The following is an 18,179-nucleotide window of genomic DNA, read 5'->3' as shown; positions in this document are numbered from 1 at the left end:
CCAGACTTTTTCTCCCTCATACTCCAAATCACTAGATCTTGCTGGTTCTTCACTATGTCTTCCACCCACTCCTGCCTTCCCATTCAGCTTCCCCTGGTCGGACGGGCAGCCCTCCCGCTAGGATGAACCCTCCGACAGCCTCCTGGCCGGCCTCTCGTTTCTCCGCCTGCACAGCACTCCCAGAGTAGCTGGCATAGAAGTCTGCTTTTGTCATACCAAGTAGCCCCTGAACCACCCCCAAATCCTATTACACACCTTGAACAACTAAAAACTATCTGCTGACTTTTAAATGGTCCTCTAAGGTCGGCACTCTAGGCAATCTCAGCAACGTCATTAGCTACTGGGGTTAAGGGGCAGAGTTGATCCTTACTTCCCTCCTGGAGAATCATTCCAGCCAGGAGGCAGTTCCTCATCTTGTTCTCATCCTTGAAAATCCAAGTTTCTCTGCCCATTCAAATCTTCCCAATCCTGTAGGCTCTCAATGAGATTGAGAGATCCCCAAATCACTGAATTCTTCCTATCTACCTCCAAATAATTGAACTTTGTATACCTTCATTAACCTGGGGTCCTGTGTTGCTTGTGTCATGGCAGTCTCCTGCAAAGACTCCTAGTACCTGAGACTTCACTTAAATTCCTATACACAACACAGGGCTAGGCTCAAGTGCTGAAAAATTTGTTCAGTGATAATTAAACATTATTTATTGAAAAAAACATTATTTAATCAACAATTATACATTGGTTTGCATTTTCCAATATAATTCAAAGAACAGTAACAAGTTCTCCCTAAATTTCTCATTATTTAAAGACATATTAAGTGGTTGTGATAGTTTTGAATACAAGTTAAAATAAAACACAGATACAGGGAGATTGTTTAAAATAGTAACGGAAAAGCTTTCTACAAAATATACTAATAGGGCTCAACTACCCCTCAGGGATCCTCCTTTCAGTTCCCTGATGTGCAGATGTCTAGGCTGATGCCTGGGGTATCAGGTGACACAGTGAGGTCGTGGTGAGGACGGCAGTCAGCCCTTCCTTCATTCGGCCACATAGTGTTGAATCTTACCCCCACTGGCAACTCTACGGCCTGCAAACCAGTTATCTGGGGGATATTTTAGAATATTTACATTAAAAAATACATAAAAATTCTCAAAATTAGAATGTTTCATTAAGTAATCATTTTACTAATGGTATCTAAAGTCAAAACTTCTCGACACCTTAGTTTACAATGATTCAAAATTCAAACATTACCCCTTTCCAGGGATTTAACTTATAAGAACCTCTTTTCTATCATATCATTTAAATATATATTTTCAAAAACCGCAAGTTAAAAAAAGTGAGAAACAGGCGAGCACCGTAAACATGGTGGAAAAAAATAGGGGACTGAGGGTTACGAGCTTAAGTTCTAAACCAGTACTGCCCAATGAAAGGCAGTATGAACCACTTCTAGGGGGTACATTAGAAAAAGTATAGAGAAAGAGGTGAAATCAATTTTTTTTTTGTTTTTTGAGATTGAGTTTCGCTCTTGTTACCCAGGCTGGAGTGCAATGGCACGATCTCGGCTCACTGCAACCTCCGCCTCCTGGTTCAAGCGATTCTCCTGCCTCAGCTTCCTGAGTAGCTGGGATTACAGGCATTTGCCACCACGCCCAGCTAATTTTGTATTTTTAGTAGAGATGAGGTTTCTTCATGTTGGCAAGGCTGGTCTTGAACTCCTGACCTCAGGTGATCTGCCCACCTCGGCCTCCCAAAGTGCTGGGATTACAGGCATGAGCCACCCACCCGGCCGTGAAATTAATTTTAATAATATATTTTATTTAATCCAATTTATCTAAAAGTGTCATTTCAATATATAATCAACAGTAAAAATTATTCACTCTTTTTTTCATATTAAGTATATGTTATATTTACTGCCCATCTCAATTTAGACTACCCACATTTCAAGTGCTCAGGGGCCACAGTAGCTGCTGTACAGGGTGGTGTCACTCTAGCCTTAAAGGTATGAGACTGATTGTAAGCCAGCAGTAGTTGGATTTTTGGCACCTCAGTTTCCTCACCTGCAAACTATTAGATGAACTATAAGGTTCCTTCCTTTGGGGCCAACTTTATAGCGAGAACAAGGGCCCTCTATACTTTTTTTCTGGCTCTCTAAATGATATTTAAAATGCAAATATAATTTCCATATGCAAATACAGATATACCATAATCTTGGGATAGGTGCCTACCATAGTTCACCACAGATTTAATGCTTAGGTCAAATGTACTGAGAGCACACTGAGGACTCTAAAAATTATATTAAAAACTTGACAATTACTGTTTTTGGCATACAAATGAATTTTAACAATTATATAGATAAAAGTATATCAAGTAAAATTCAGGCAGGTAGGGGGTAAAACTAAATTTGCCAATAACATGACTATGACATCTAGGTTAATTACCATGGTAACTTTAGAAATCACATGTAACCAGTATTCATAAAACCACTATTCTCCACCAAAAAGAAACTGACTATACTGCCTTTTTTAAAAACTTCACAACTAATAGTGTTAATATAAGAAAATATAAGGCAACTAAAAAGGTAATTTATTACTCGGTATCAAATGAGCTTTCAGTTAAGTGTTACTTCTGGCCGGGCGCAGTGGCTCACACCCAGCATTTTGGGAGGCTGAGGCAGGCAGATCACAAGGTCAAGAGTTCGAGACCAGCTTGACCAACATGATGAAATCCTGTCTCTAGTAAAAATACAAAAATTAGCCAGGCATGGTGGTGCGTACGTGTAATCCCAGCTACTCACTCAGGAGGCTGAGGCGGGAGAATCACTTTAACCCAGGAGGCGGAGCTTGCAGTGAGCCAAGGTGGTGCCACTGCACTCCAGCCTGGGAGACAGAGAGAGACTCTTGTCTCAAAAAAAAAAAAAAAAAAAGTGTTACTTCTGGCAGTCTCTATAAAATTTGCTCAACGTACCTGTATGAGTCCTTTTGTGAGCCTGGAGCGATTTCTCCCGTGGAAACACCCTATTACAGATGTTACAACGGATTCTGCTGGATGAATGCTCTCCTTCGTTTATTAAATCACGGACAGTATCTGCTCTGGGCCTACCACGTCGGATTCCATCCTGTTGATAATTTTTATAAACATTAATACAATTTCGTTAACTCTACTTATTAAAGCAACATATCATAATATAACTTTTAAAAATCTTTCTTGGGAGCTGGGCGCAGAAGCACACACTTAGTCCCAGCTATTTAGGAGGCTGAGGTAGGAGGATTGCTTGAGGCCAGGGGTCAAAGCAACATAGCACAAAACATTTTCGTTTTGTCTCTAAAAACAAAGCAAAAGTCTTTCTTAAGGGACATCAGTAAAAATGGTGAAGCAGGTAACTCCAACGGCCCATCCCTTCACAGATGACTGAAAAATCAAGCAAAAACTGTCAGAATCGGCTTTGTTACAAACCAGAAAATACATTTACAGCAACTCAGCAGATTGAATCAATAAGAAAGCCAGTTGCAACCGTGGAAAAGCTTTGCAGCATGTTGACCTGCCCGCTCTCTTTCCCTTCCCCAGTGGCCGTCTTGAAGACAGCAGCCTGCGTTCTCAGTCTGGGAACTACTTCCTCGGTCCCCGCTTCCAGAGGGAGAAATTCTGACAGAATTGCGCTTGCCTGTCTCGAGCTTGCGGTTACCGGAAGGACTGACGGAAGGTGCTGGTCTTTGTTTTCCCTAACTCGGAACAGGGCAGAGAGGTGTCTCCTCAGAGGGTATTGTCAAAAACCTTGTAAGGCAAAGAACAATCTGCAGCCACCCTGAGCAAAAGATTTCAGCTGAGGCAAACAGACACACCAACAGCCTGAGAGGAAAAGCTGGGAGGAAGTTTCTTTTAGAAATTATGGCATTCAACAATGTCCACTTATACTAAGGTTAGGAATTTAGCAAGTCACGCATACATGCCCAGGGCAGGAAGCATGCTCAGAAAAGATCTGAAAAGACCCTCTAGCTGAACTTGAGGCTCAGCACGAGCAGGAAATGAGGCTAGAGTAGAGCTGTAAACAGCAGGGCTAAGCAATGACAGTGTCCCCCAACACAGCCACTCTGCAGAGACTGGAAGAAGGTGGTTGTCCTCCTTTCTTTCTACTCTTTTCTGGGGGATGGTGGAGGGAGGCTCTAGGTATTCAAAAAAGTCTGGCAAAATATTAGTGGTGGCTCAGCCTGTAATCCCAGTGACTCAGGTGGGAGGATCACTTGAGCAAAGGAGTTCAAGGCTATGGTGAGTTATGATACCCCTGCACTATAGCCTGAGCAACAGAGTGAGACCCCATCTCTAAAAAACAAAAAACAAAGCACCAGGCGTGGTGGCTTACACCTGCAATCCCAGCACTTTGGGAGGCTGAGGCCAGTGGATCACCTGAGGTCAAGAGTTCAAGAGCAGCCTGGCTAACATGGCGAAACCCCGCCTCTACTAAAAATACAAAAATTAGCCGGGTGTGGTGGCACACGCCTGTAGTCCCAGCTACTCAGGAGGCTGAGGCAGAAGAATTGCTTGAACCCGAGAGGTGGAGGTTGCAGTGAGCTGAGATCACGCCACTGCACCCCGGCCTAGATGACAGAGCGAGACTCCATCTCAAAAAAACAAAAAGCAAACAAACAAAAACAAACAAACAAAAAAGCATCAGCTGAACACAGGCTAAGAAAGAGACCTTAGAGAACAAACACAACAAAGAACACAGAATTTAGAAAGAGTTTAGAATAGTCACTAAACAACTACAACTCACAGCAAACAACAAAAACTCAGAAGGGTGGGTCTGATTTCCGGAGTCACCACATTATAATATTCAAAACATCCAGTTTTCAACAAAATGTTACAAAGCATGCAAAGAAATAAAAGCAGTATGGTACATACACAGGAGAAATTAACAAAGAGACTGAGAAGAAGAATAGACATTGGATTGGATTTACTAGACAAAGATTTTAAATCAACTGTCTTAAATATGTTCAATGAGTTAACGGAAACGACGGACAAACAATAACAAGCCTGGGTAACACAGCAAGACCCCCTCTCTACAAGAAATAAAAATAAATTAGCCAGGCATGGTGGCACTTCCCCCAGGCTACTTGGGAGGCTGAGGTGGGAGAATTACTTGAGCCTGCAAGGTCAAGGCTGTGAGACCCATGATTACAATACTGCTCTCCAGCCTGGGCAATAGAGCGAGACCCTGTCTCAAAAAAAAAAAAGAAAAAAGAAAAAGGAAAAAAAATGATAAGAAGCCAGGAGAACAATGTCTCAACAAACAGAAAACCAACAAAGAGACAGAAATTATAAAAAAGAATCAAATAGATATTCTGGAGCTGAAAGGTACAATAACTAAAAAAAACAAAAAAAAAAACCTCACTAGAGAATTTCAGTGACAGATTTGAACTGACAGAACAATCAGCCAACTTGAAGATAGGTCAGTTGAATTTATCTGGTCTGAAGAACAGAAAGAAAAAAGAATGAAGGGAAATCAACAGAGTCTAAGATGCCTATGGAACACCATCAAGCACACCAGCATACATATAACTGGAGTCGTAGAGGCAAGAGAGAAAAGGGAAGAATATTTGAAGAAATAATGATGGAAAACTTCCCAAATTTGATAAGACACAAATCTAAACATCCAAGAAGCTCAATACGCTTCAAGAAAAATAAAGAGATCCACACCAAGACATGTTGTAATCAAACTGTCAAATGACAAAAAGAATCTTAAAGCAGCAAGAAAGCAGTGACGTGGATAAGCACCGTGGCTCAAGCCTGCAACCCCAACACTTTGGGAAGCCAAGGCAGGAGGATCACTTGAATCTAGGAGTTTGAGACCAGCCTGGGAAACACAAGGAGACCTTATCTCTACAAAAAATTTAAAAATTATCCGAGTGTGGTGGTACACACCTGTGGTCCCAGCTACTCAGGAGGCTGAGGAAGGAGGATCAGCTTAGCCTGGGAAGTCAAGGCTGCAGTGAGCCATGATCACGCCACTGGACTTCAGTCTGGGGACAAAACAAGACCGGGTCTCAAAAGGAAAAGAAAGTGGTTCATCATGTAAAACGGGTACTTGATAAGATTAACAACTGAATGGGAGGCCAAGGTGGGCAGATAACGATGTCAGGAGCTCGAGACCAGCCTGACTAACATAGCGAAACTCTGCCTCTACTAAAAATACAAAAATTAGCCAGGTGTGGTGGTGCATGCCTGTAATCCCAGCTACTCAGGAGGCTGAGGCAGGAGAATCGTTCCTGGGACGTGGAGGTTGCAGTGAGCCAAGATCACGGCCCTGCACTCCAGCCTGGGAGACAGTGTGAAACGCAGTCTCAAAAAAAAAAAAAAAAAATTAAAGTTAGCAAGGTGCAGTGGTGTGTGCCTATAGTCCCAGCTACTCAGGAGGCTGAGGCAGGAGGATCACTTGAGCCCAGGAGGTCAAGAATATAGTGAGCTATGATCACACCACTGCACTCCAGCCTGGGCAACAGAGCAAGACCCTATCTCTTTAAAAAAAAAAAAAAAAAAAAGGATGGGCGCAGTGGCTCATGCTGTAATTCCAGCACTTTGGGAGGCTGAGGTGTGCAGGTCACGCGGTCAAGAGATCAAGACCATCCTGGCCAACATGGTGAAACCCCGACTCTACTAAAAATACAAAAATTAGCTGGGGGTGGTGGCGCGCACCTATAGTCCCAGCTGCTCAGAAGGCTGAGGCAGGAGAATCGCTTGAACCCAGGAGGCGGCGGTTGCAGTGAGCCAAGATCACACCACTGCACTCCAGCCTGGTGAGAGAGCTAGACTCCATCTCCAAAAAAAAAAAAAGGAAGAAAGGAAGAAAGAACAGTGAACAGCCAGAAAAACATATAGAAATACATATACACCTAAGAACAGAGCCCCCTGCAAAAGGTGACAGAATTAAAAGAAGAAATAGTTCAAAAACGGCTAGAGTCTTAGATACCCTACTTCCTTTATTTCATTTATTTATTTATTTATTTATTTTGAGACAGGGTCTCACTCTTGTTGCCCAGGCTGGAGTACAGAGGTGCAGTCTCAGCTGACTGCAACCTCTACCTCCCGGGTTGAAGCGACTCTCCTGCCTCAGCCTCCCAAGTAGCTGGGATTACAAGTGCCCACCACCACATATGGCAAATTTTTTGTTTGTTTGTTTTTTGTTTTGTATTTTTAGTAGAGACAGGGTTTCACCATGTTGGCCAGACTGGTCTTGAACTCCTGGCCTCAAGTGATCCGCCCGCCTCAGCCTCCCAGATTGCTGGGGTTACAGGCGTGAGCCCCTGTGCCCAGTTAATACCCTACTTTCAATAATAAATACGACAACTAGGCAGAAGATCCACAAAGATATTCTCCAACATAGACCATATGTTAGACCACAAAAAAGTCTCAATAAATTTTAAAAGACTGAAAGCATTCCAAGTATCTTCTCTGACCACATGGAATGAAACTTCACAGAAGGAAAACAGGAACAAATATATAGAAATTAAACAGCACACTTTTTTTTTTTTTTGAGACGGAGTCTCGCTCTGTCCCCAGGCTGGAGTGCAGTGGCACAAGCTCGGCTCATTGCAAGCTCCGCCTCCCGAGTTCCAGTGATTCTCCTGCCTCAGCCTCCTGAGCAGCTGGGACTACAGGTGCCGCCACCACACCCAGATAATTTTTGTATTTTTAGTAGAGACAGGGTTTCACCATGTTGGCCAGGCTAGTCTCGAACTCCTTACCTCGGGATCCACCCACCTTGGCCTCCCAGAGTGTTAGGATTACAGGCGTGAGCCCCCACGCCCAGCCCAACACACTCTTAAATAGCCAATGGGTCAAAGAAGAAATCACAAGGGAAAAAAGAAAATACCTTGACACAAATAATACCAAAAACACAACATACCAAACTTACTAGGATACAATTCAGGAATTAGATGACTTCAAATTGATAAGATGGCAATGCTATCCAAAGCAATCTTATAGCCACAATTCAATCTCTATTAAAATTCCAGGGTTTTTTTGTTTTGTTTTGTTTTGTTTGCAGAAATGGAAAAGGCTATCCTCAAGTTCATATGGAATTTTAATAAGAGGCTCCAATAGCTAAAACAATCTTGAAAAAGAGAACAAAACAGGAGGACTCATACTTCCCAATTTCAAAACATACTAAGCACTGGCAATTAAGACAGTGTGGTAATGGCATAAGGAAAGACATATAGACCAATGAAGTAAAATTTGGAGTACAGAAACCAGCCTATGCATGAAAGGCCAACTGATTTTCAACAAAGGACCCAAGAACGTTCACAGAGAAAGGACAGCCTCTTTACCAAATGGCCCTGGGGTGACTGGATTTCCATATACAAAAGGATAAAGTTAGACCCTTACCTTACACTATATACAAAAACTAACCCAAAATGTACCCCAGAGCTAAACGGAAGAACTGGAACTCGAGAGCTCTTAGCTGGACACGGGAGCCCACGCCTGTAATCCCAGCACTTTGGGAGGCCGAGGCGGGTGGATTGTTTCAGCCCCAAAGTTTGAGACCAGCCTGGGCAACATGGTGAAATCTCATCTCTACCAAAAACACAGAAAGTCAGCCGAGCAGGGTGGCGCGTGCCTGGAGTCCCAGCTACTCAGGAGGCAGAGGTTACAGTGAGCCAAGATCACGCCACTGCATTCCAGCCTGGGCAACAGAGTGAGACCCTGTCTCAAAAAAAACAAAAACAAAACCAAAAAAGATTGTAATGTTCTTAAAAGAAAACATAGGGATGAGTCTTCATGACTTTATATTTTTTAATGGATTCTTAGATATGGCACCAAGAGCTAAGCAATAAAATAAATTGGACTGAATCAAAATGTAAAACTTTTGTACATCAAATGACATTATGAAGAAAATGAAAGGCCAACATACAGAATGGGAGATATTTATCTGCAAACCATACATCTGATAAGGGCCTAGTATCAAGGATATAAAAAGACCTCTTAGAACTCAACAACAACAAAAAACACAAAAAACTCAATTAAAAAATAGGCAAATGACTTGAAGAGACATTTCTCCAAAGCAGTTATATGGCCAACAAATGCAGTTATATGGCCAGCAAATACATAAAAAGATGCTCAAAATCAGCCAGGCGCAGTGGCTCACACCTGTAATCCCGGCAAGTTGGGAGGCCAAGGTGGGTGGATCACCTGAGGTCAGGAGTTCAAGACCAGCCTGCCAACATGGGTGAAACCCCATCTCTATTAAAAATACAAAAATTAGTTGGGCATGATGGTGAGTGCCTGTAATCCCAGCTACTCAGGAAGCTGAGGAGGGAGAATCGCTTGAACCCCGGAGGTTGCAGTGAGCTGAGATCACGCCACTGCACTCCAGCCTGGACAACTGACCAAAAACTGTCTCAAAAAAAAAAAAACAAAACCTCAAAATTATTCATCATTTAGGAAAATGCTAATTGAAATCACAATGAGATACTACTTCGCACCAACTAGGTTATACTATACTGAGAGGAAAAAGGAAAATAAGTAGGAAATAGTTTTTTCTAAAACATGTAGAGAAATTGGAACCATCACATACTGCTGATGAGAATGTAAAATGGCTCAGCCACTGTGGAAAAGTTTGATAGTTTTGTATCGATATCATATATATATACACACACATACACAATGGAATATGTATATACATATAATGAAATTATTCAGCCATGAAAAGAATGTGTGCTACAAAGTGGATGAACCTAAAAAACAGTATGCTAAAAAAAGAAGCCAAACACAAAAGACAACATATTATATGATTTCATTTAATGAAATATCCAGAATAGGTTAAATCCACAGAGACAGAAAGTAGGTTGTTGGTTTCCAAGGTCTGCATAGATCAAGTTTTCTTTAGAGGTGATAAAAATGTTTTGGAACTTGTACAACACTGTGAATGCACTAAATGTCACTAGATTGTACACTTTAAAATGATTAATGTTATGTAATTTCACATTGATTAAAAACCTAAGGAAATCTGAATATGCTATGGGCTTCAGCTAATACTCGCGCATCAATATTGGTTCATTAATTTTTAACAAAGGTACCACACTAGTGTAAGATGTTAATGGGAAAGCTGGGTATGCGGTTTATGGGAACTCTCCGTGCTATCTTCACAGCTTTTCTATACAGCTAAAACTAATATAAAATAAACATTTACTTGAAAGAAACTTTGTTTCCCAGTTAAGTGAACTTTCACACATACAAGTTACATGAAAAGAAATCATAAAAAGATCATATACAACTACATCTAAAATGAAGATGCTTTTAGGGCTTTCAATATCAAAACTCAAAGCCTTCCAAAAGCTTAAACATCAGCCTGAAACCTTGAAGGATAGTAATAAGCTACAGCAAAATTCCCTTCAATCAAATTTTCACATTGAAAGAAAAGTTCAATCCCTACATGGATGAGTTATCTTCTAGGATAAATCATGTTTTAAGAAAATCCTTAGATATTAAAATCTGTATTCAGCACAACTTAATGACCTGATTTCAGTCTTATACCATGAATATTCAAATTAGTTGTAGACTTACTACTTTTATTCTAAAAGTCTACAGAAAGTTTTCAAAAGATTTAATGAAGTCTTTACCTATTTTTCCTTTAGTCATACAGGCAGTATACTAAGCAGGAACACCTAAAAATTATTAATAACTGAAGAAATATGTTTCATGTTGGTAGTATAAATTCTCATTAGCCATTACAGTTAACTTTTTTAATGATTAAGAGTGTGGGGGTCAGGCACAGTGGCTCACATCTGTAATCCCAGCACTCTGGGAGTCTGAGGTGACAGGGTCACTTGAGGCCGGAAGTTAGAGACTAACCTGGGCAACACAGCAAGACCCCATCTCTATTATTAAATAAATAATTAATTAATTTTTAAAAAAACAGAATGTGGGAATGCTACATATCCAAAAGAAATGAAAACAGGATCTCAAAGAGATATTTGGACATCTGTGTTCATTGCAGCATTATTCACAATCAACAGTAACCCAAATGTCCACCTACTGATGAATGGATAAATAGTGCTATATACAGTTTAGCCTAAGCTAACTGACTCAGTGTGTTAGTTAACAATGGAGTATTACTCAGCTTTCAGAAAGATGGAAATCCTGCCATATGCCATAACATGGATGAACTTTTAGGAAATTATGCTAAGTAAAACAAGCCAGTGACAAAAAGGCAAATACTGCATAATTTCACCTATATGAGATATCTGAGGTCATCAAACTCATAGAAGAGTGGTGGTTGCCAGGGACTAGGGAGAGAGGGGAAAGGCGAGTTCAGTGAGTATAGAGTTTGTTTAAGATGAATAAATTCTAGGGACTTGTTGCACAACCATTTACATATCGTTAACACTACTGTACTGTATACTTAAAAATGGTTAAGGTAGTAAATATTATGGGGTTTTGGCCACAGTTTTTAAAATGTGAGAAGGCACTGTGGCAGATATTATTGCAAAAACATTCCCTGCCCCTTTCACTGTGGGTCCAGAGTGCAACTTAGCCATGACTTGCTTTGGCCAATAAAAGGCGAAAATAGCGTGTGTAGTTTGGATGTTTGTTCCCTCCGAATCTCATATTGAAATTTGATTCCCGGTATTGGAGGCGGAGCCTAGTGGGAAGTGTGTGGGTCATAAGGACAGATCCCTCATGAACATCCAGATGCTGTCCTCGCTCATATTCTTACCATGAGATCTGACTGTTAAAAAGAGCCTGGCACTTCCTCCCCTCCCTCTTGTTCCCCCTCTCACCATGTGAAACCTGCTCCCCTTCACCTTCTGCCATGATTTGAAGCTCCCTGAGGTCCCTCGCCAGAGGCAGATTCTGGTGCCAAGCTTCTGGTACAGCCTGCAGAACTATAAGCCAAATAAACCTATTTTTCTCAAAAATCACCCAGCTTCAGGTATTCTTTTATAGCAATGTAAAATGGACTAATACAACATGTGGTTCTACCATCTCTGTTTTCTCTCTGCTTTGAGACCCATCTGTCCCAGCTTGGAGGGATTCCTTCAGGATCCTAGAATGAAGAGAATGTGGAGCACACCGGTGGTCAACCCTCCCAGGACATATAACATGAGCCATGTTGAGGCGGAGATTGCCATCTTGAAGTTGCATTCTGCAGCCTGCTTTTTAGCCTAAGCTAACTGACTTAGTGTGTTAGTAACAAATATCTGTTGATGAAACAAAAAGCTCATCAACCTTACTTAATTCCTCAAGAAATTCCCATGTATTAATGAAGCAGGAATTAGCAAGATCCTAAATGGACCATGACTTATCATTAAAGTACAAATTAACAAACCAACTCGTGGCCATTATTGGTGATCAACAAATTCTTTCATCTTCACTCCTGGGCTGTGATCCTCAGTAGCCACATTTAGCTCACGTCTTGCTTGCTAAAATTATTAACCCAGAGTCAGACAGAAGGAGCTACACAGGAGTGAAATGTTTATTGCCATCATTTATTAAGCCACAATAGTTTCATGGATTATTGCTGGTTATGGTCATATCATGAATAATTGTTTTAATAAGTACAAAATAAATATAAAAGAATGTAGCATCTGTGATCAATAAAAATAGCAACTGATTCTGTTAAGAAAGAAATAGAACATGAAACCAGGTCAATTAAAAACCATAGGCCTGGCCGGGTGCAGTGGCTCACGCCTGTAATCCCAGCACTTTGGGAGGCTGAGTTGGGCAGATCATGAAGTCAGAAGATCGAGACCATCCTGGCTAACACGGTGAAACCCCGTCTCTACTAAAAAAATACAAAAAATTAGCCAGGCGTGGCGGCAGGCACCTGTAGTCCCAGCTACTCCGGAGGCTGAGGCAGGAGAATGGCGTGAACCCAAGAGGCAGAGCTTGCAGTGAACTTAAGATCGCCACTGCACTCCAGCCTGGGCGACAGAGCAAGACTCCGTCTCAAAAACAAAACAAAACAAAAAAACACCCACAGGCCAGGCACGGTGGTTTATGCCTGTAATCCCAACACTTAGGGAGGCCAAGGCAGGCGGATCACAAGGTCAAGAGATCGAGACCACCCTGGCCAACATGGTGAAACCCCGTATCTACTAAGAATACAAAAAAATTTAGCTGGGCGTGGTGGCACACACCTGTAGTCCCAGCTACTCGGGAGGCTGAGGCAGAAGAATTGCTTGAACCCAGGAGACAGAGGTTGCAGTGAGCCGAGATCGCGCCACTGTACTTCAGCCGGGCGACAGAGCAAGTCTCTGTCTTAAAACAAAACAAAACAAAAAAACCGTAGTGGCTGGCCACAGTGGCTCACGCCTGTAATCCCAACACTTTTAAGAGGCCAAGGCAAGAGGATCACTTGAACTCAGAATTCAAGACCAGCCTGGACAACATAGTGTGACTCCATCTCTACAAAAAAAACTTGCCAGGTGTGGTGGCATACACCTGTGGTCCCATACTCAGGAGGATGACTTGAACCTGGTAGGCCAAGGCTGCAGTGAGCCATGATTGTGCCACTGTACTCTAGCCTGGGCGACAGAATGAGACCTTCTCTCAAAAAAAAAAAAAAAAAAAAAACGTAGTGATACAAGTCTTCTGCCATAAAAGGATCCCTTTCCTAGTATTTTTAAATATGTAAGAAAGGCTGGGCACAGTGGCTCATGCCTGTAATCCCAACGCTTGGTAATTTGAGGCAGGAGGATTGCTTCAGTCCAAGAGTTTGAGATCAGCCTGGACAACATAGCAAGACCCCCGTCTACCAAAAAAAAAAAAAAAAGGCCAGGTGTGTTACACACCTGAAGTCCCAGCTACTCAGGAGGCTGAGGTGGGAGGATTGCTTGAGGCTGAGGTGGGAGGATCACTTGAAAGTGGGAGGTTCAAGGCTGCAGTAAGCCCTAACAGTGCTACTGTACTCAGCCTGGGTGACAGAGTGAGACTTTGTCTCCAAAACATAAAAAATAAGTAAACAAATAAATATGCAAGAACATACTGCTGACTCTTGCAATTTGAAATAACTGGTTAGTTAACATCAAAAATTTAAGACTAACCATTACTATTAATAAGCATGTCTAACAGTGGGGAAACATTAAAAGTTAACTATGTGGGCCAGGCGTGGTAGCTCACACCTGTATCCCAGCACTTTGGGAAGCCGAGGCAGGCAGATCACTTGAGGCCAGGAGTTTGACACTATCCTGGCCAACGTGGTGAAACCCTGTCTCTACTAAAAATCCAAAAACTGGTCAGGCGCAGTGGCTCATGCCTGTAATCCCAGTACTTTGGGAGGCCGAAGCGGGCAGATCACCTGAGGTCAGGAGTTCGAAACCAGCCTGGCCAACATGGTGAAACCCCATCTCTACTAAAAATATAAGAAGTATCCGGGCAAGGCCGGGCGCGGTGGCTCAAGCCTGTAATCCCAGCACTCTGGGAGGCCAAGACGGGTGGATCACGAGGTCAGGAGATCGAGACCATCCTGGCTAACACGGTGAAACCACGTCTCTACTAAAAAATACAAAAAACTAGCCGAGCGTGGTGGCGGCGCCTGTAGTCCCAGCTACTCGGGAGGCTGAGGCAGGAGAATGGCGTAAACCCAGGAGGCGGAGCTTGCAGTGAGCTGAGATCTGGCCACTGCACTCCAGCCTGGGCGACAGAGCGAGACTCCGTCTCAAAAAAAAAAAAAAGTATCCGGGCATGGTGATGCACACCTGTAGTCCTAGTTACTCAAAAGGCTGAGACTTGAGAATCGTTTGAACCCAGGAGGCGGAGGTTGCAGTGAGCGAAGATTATACCACTGCACTCCAGCCTGGGTGACACATCAAGACTCCATCTCAAAACAAAACAAAACAAAAAGTTAACCATATGGCTGCCTCCCAGCAACTCTAAGAGACTGTTTCTGCCACCAGCAACACGTTTATATTTTCCAAATGAGAAAAATGGAGTGAGTGCTGAAATATACAGCATAATACAACATACTGGCCACATACAGGGAAGGGTTCACTAAGTCATTCTTTTAGGTTTTTTGTTTTGGTTTTGTTTTTTGAGACGGAATCTTGCTCTGTCGCCCAGGCTAGAGTGCAGTGGCGCGATCTCGGCTCACTGCAAGCTCCGCCTCCCGGGTTCCCGCCATTCTCCTGCCTCAGCCTCCCAAGTAGCTGGGACTACAGGCATGCGCCACCATGCCCAGCTAATTAATGTAAGTGCATTCTTTTAGCTCAAAAAAGACGAAACAAATAATCATATAATGCCCTAAATAAATGAATAAAGACCATCTTTTAACAATATATGGTAAAATAAGCAATGTTACTTAAAGAGGACCCTCTTCCTTTTGGCCTTATCAATGAGAAAACCTTGTTTCTAGGCATCTTCGGACAATTAGAGGATTACACTCAGCAGCCAAGTGCACCTGTAGGCTAAGAATAGATCTTGTCAAGACTGTTGACAATTCGCAAAATTATTAAATTGCCAAAAACTTTTGCACACCTTAGTAAATATAATTTTATAAACAATCTCCATACCTCTAGAAGGTAGATTAGTGATTTTGAAAGTGCTTAGTCATGTGATAACTGAAAAAGCTAAAAGTCCTTGACACATTTTTGTAAGCAGAATTCAAATAAAGAGCACAAGCACAACCTAGAAGGAAAACAAAAATAGGTCTCAGAGGGAGGTGTGTGAACCTTTTCACATTCAGATTTAGATACAAACTTCCCATGACTTGCATACATGCTTCCTAACCCTACTTCCCATCGTGACCTATCTTCACAACGTCTCAAGTTTTAATTCCAGTTTATTGAATTGAGTGCACTCTTATAAAGCATCTCAATTGAGATATAGATAAGCTACACACAGTATGTATTTCTTTTCTTTTTTTCTTTCTTTTTGGAGACAGAATCTCGCTTAGTTGCCCAGGCTGGAGTGCAGTGGCACAATCTCAGCTCATTGCAACTTCCACCTCCTGGGTTCATGTGATTCTCATGCCTCAGCCTCCTGAGTAGCCGGGACTATAGGCGTGCACCACCATGCCCGGCTAATTTTTTTGTATTTTTAGTAGAGACAGGGTTTCACCACGTTGGCCAGGCTGGTCTCAAACTCCTGGCCTCAAGCGATCCATCCACCTTGGCCTCTCAAAGTGCTGAGATTACAGGCATGAGCCAGCATGCCCGGCCAATAGTATGCATTTCTTATGTCTACTTATATCAGCTTAATATTTAAAAAACAAAAATAAACCCCTGAAGTCCACTTACATGTGATAGTCCCAGGAGCAGTGTAGTATAGGTACTAAGAACAGGGACTCTGGAAGGTTCCAATCAGTTCTGCCACCTTACCATATGATCTTAACTAGACTTTGTCCTGGGGACTCTTATTTCTCATTTCTCATCAGGTAAACAGGATAAAATGAATTAAAGAATTCAAAATGCTCAACACAGAGGCCAGCAGTTTGCTGCTAACATTATGAAATGCTTACTCTGTGCCAGGCAATAAATAGTGCCTACTATGTTAACATGATGTTAGGTTTAACACAGTGCTCAAACATTACAACTATTCATAAATAGTATGAATTTATATATTATGTATAAAGTATTTAAAAATCAGCTATTCGAAACAGTATGTAGTCTAGGTTTTGAAGTATTCAGGTGACACAGAAAAGGGAAGCAGGATAGGCAGCCAGTAGCTCCTGCAGGGTGTATCTGAGAAGCCAGACCCCACCAGCCCCAGTGAAGAAGTAACTTCAAATGCAGTCTGAGTAGAGGGCACAGTGACAAGGTGGGGAGCCTTGTAACAACCTGTGGCCGAAGGCCTGCTTTCTTCCCTCTCAGAATTCTACAATCCAGAAGAAGACAATATATAATTATATGCCAACAGTGCTAAGCAATTGTGTGATGAGCAGCCAAAATAAGCTGGTAGGTGTTCCCACAGGCGAGGAAGACAGTGTTGGGCAGGAACAAACAAAAGAGCAAGAGAAAGCTGGCACGGGGTGTTCAGGACTCAGACGCTAACACCTCCCCTGGGAGCAGTGGCAACGAATAGACAGTAAATGAACGCAAATGTTGTTCTCAAACCCACAGCTGTTAGTGCCTCTATGTGGCATATTGGGAGCATGTTATTGCCACTGGCTACATTACAAGCTTGTCTCCTGTCTTCCCCCAAAATGAGCAGACTCAGCACAATTCACCGATGATGCACATGGAGATAAAGAACTACAAGTACTTTAAAGAAGCAAAGCAGTGAAACAGGCTGGGACTCCCTATCTTTGTAGTTCAGTGTATTGACCACAAATCAAACTAGGCAACTTCCTTATTTTTTTCTTTTTCTTTCTTGCCCCCACAAAGCTTACTCTAGCAACTTTCTTAAATAAAGGTATATTCCAGACCCTTCTCTCTTATGGTGGGAATGCTAAATAAATGAATTTTTTGAGCTGCATGTGGATTGCTTCATCAATAGAAAGACATATTCAAATCAGTTTACCAAATAATTTATGAAAGTTACAACAGGAAAAACGACATGAGAAAGGAAAAAAGCAGAAATATAAAACAGCCTTTTCACTTTTACACGTTGTTTACAACTGTTGGTATACTTTACCTCGGAAAAGAGGTGTACAGCATGGAAATGCAATTCAAACCCATGCATCTTGTCAGCCATTTTTTTTTTTTTGAGACGGAGTCTCACTGTAGCCGGGCTGGAGTGCAGTGGCACGATAGCTCACTGCAACCTCCGCCTCCAGGGTTGAAGCGATTCTCCTGCCTCAGTCTCCCGAGTAGCTGGGACTACAGGCATGTGCCACCACACCCAGCTAATTTTTGTATTTTTAGTAGAGACAGGGTTTCACCATGTTGGCCAGGATGGTCTCGCTTTCTTGACCTCGTGACCCGCCAGCCTTGGCCTCCCAAAGTGCTGGGATTACAGGCGTGAGCCTCCGTGCCCGGCCACTGTTAGCAACTTTTATAAAATGTCTGGGTAAGGATAAGTCTGTTTTAGGCCAAAAACAACATACCTACAGATTTCATCTATATAACATTAATCTTCTTGGGTGATCCAGAACTAGATTAATCTGTAAGAATAAAACCATAAAGGCAAAATCTTACACAAGAATTTATGAATGTATGCCTTTATATTGTTCAACTACATAATCTAATAAAGCGTTTCTTTAAGACTAAAACTTATAAATCGCTAACACAAAAATATCTAGGATATCCATCCAT

At 42.1% G+C, this 18,179-nt stretch overlaps 1 protein-coding gene across 1 annotated transcript in view; it reads right to left on the bottom strand.

Moving 5' to 3' along the window:
* Nucleotides 1–18,179, bottom strand: part of ZNF367 (zinc finger protein 367) — a 32,214-nt gene that overhangs the window by 9,819 nt on the left and 4,216 nt on the right. The window contains exon 3 of the mRNA XM_011927540.1: nt 2,962–3,112. Within this exon, the coding sequence (XP_011782930.1) occupies nt 2,962–3,112 (151 nt within the window). The remainder of the gene's footprint in view (nt 1–2,961; nt 3,113–18,179) is intronic.

The sequence above is a fragment of the Colobus angolensis genome, unplaced genomic scaffold, assembly GCF_000951035.1.
Source record: "Colobus angolensis palliatus isolate OR3802 unplaced genomic scaffold, Cang.pa_1.0 Scaffold72, whole genome shotgun sequence".
Taxonomy (NCBI): domain Eukaryota; kingdom Metazoa; phylum Chordata; class Mammalia; order Primates; family Cercopithecidae; genus Colobus; species Colobus angolensis.
The sequence above is the reverse complement of the archived record's forward strand: the minus strand, read 5'-3'. Positions and strand labels throughout refer to the sequence as shown.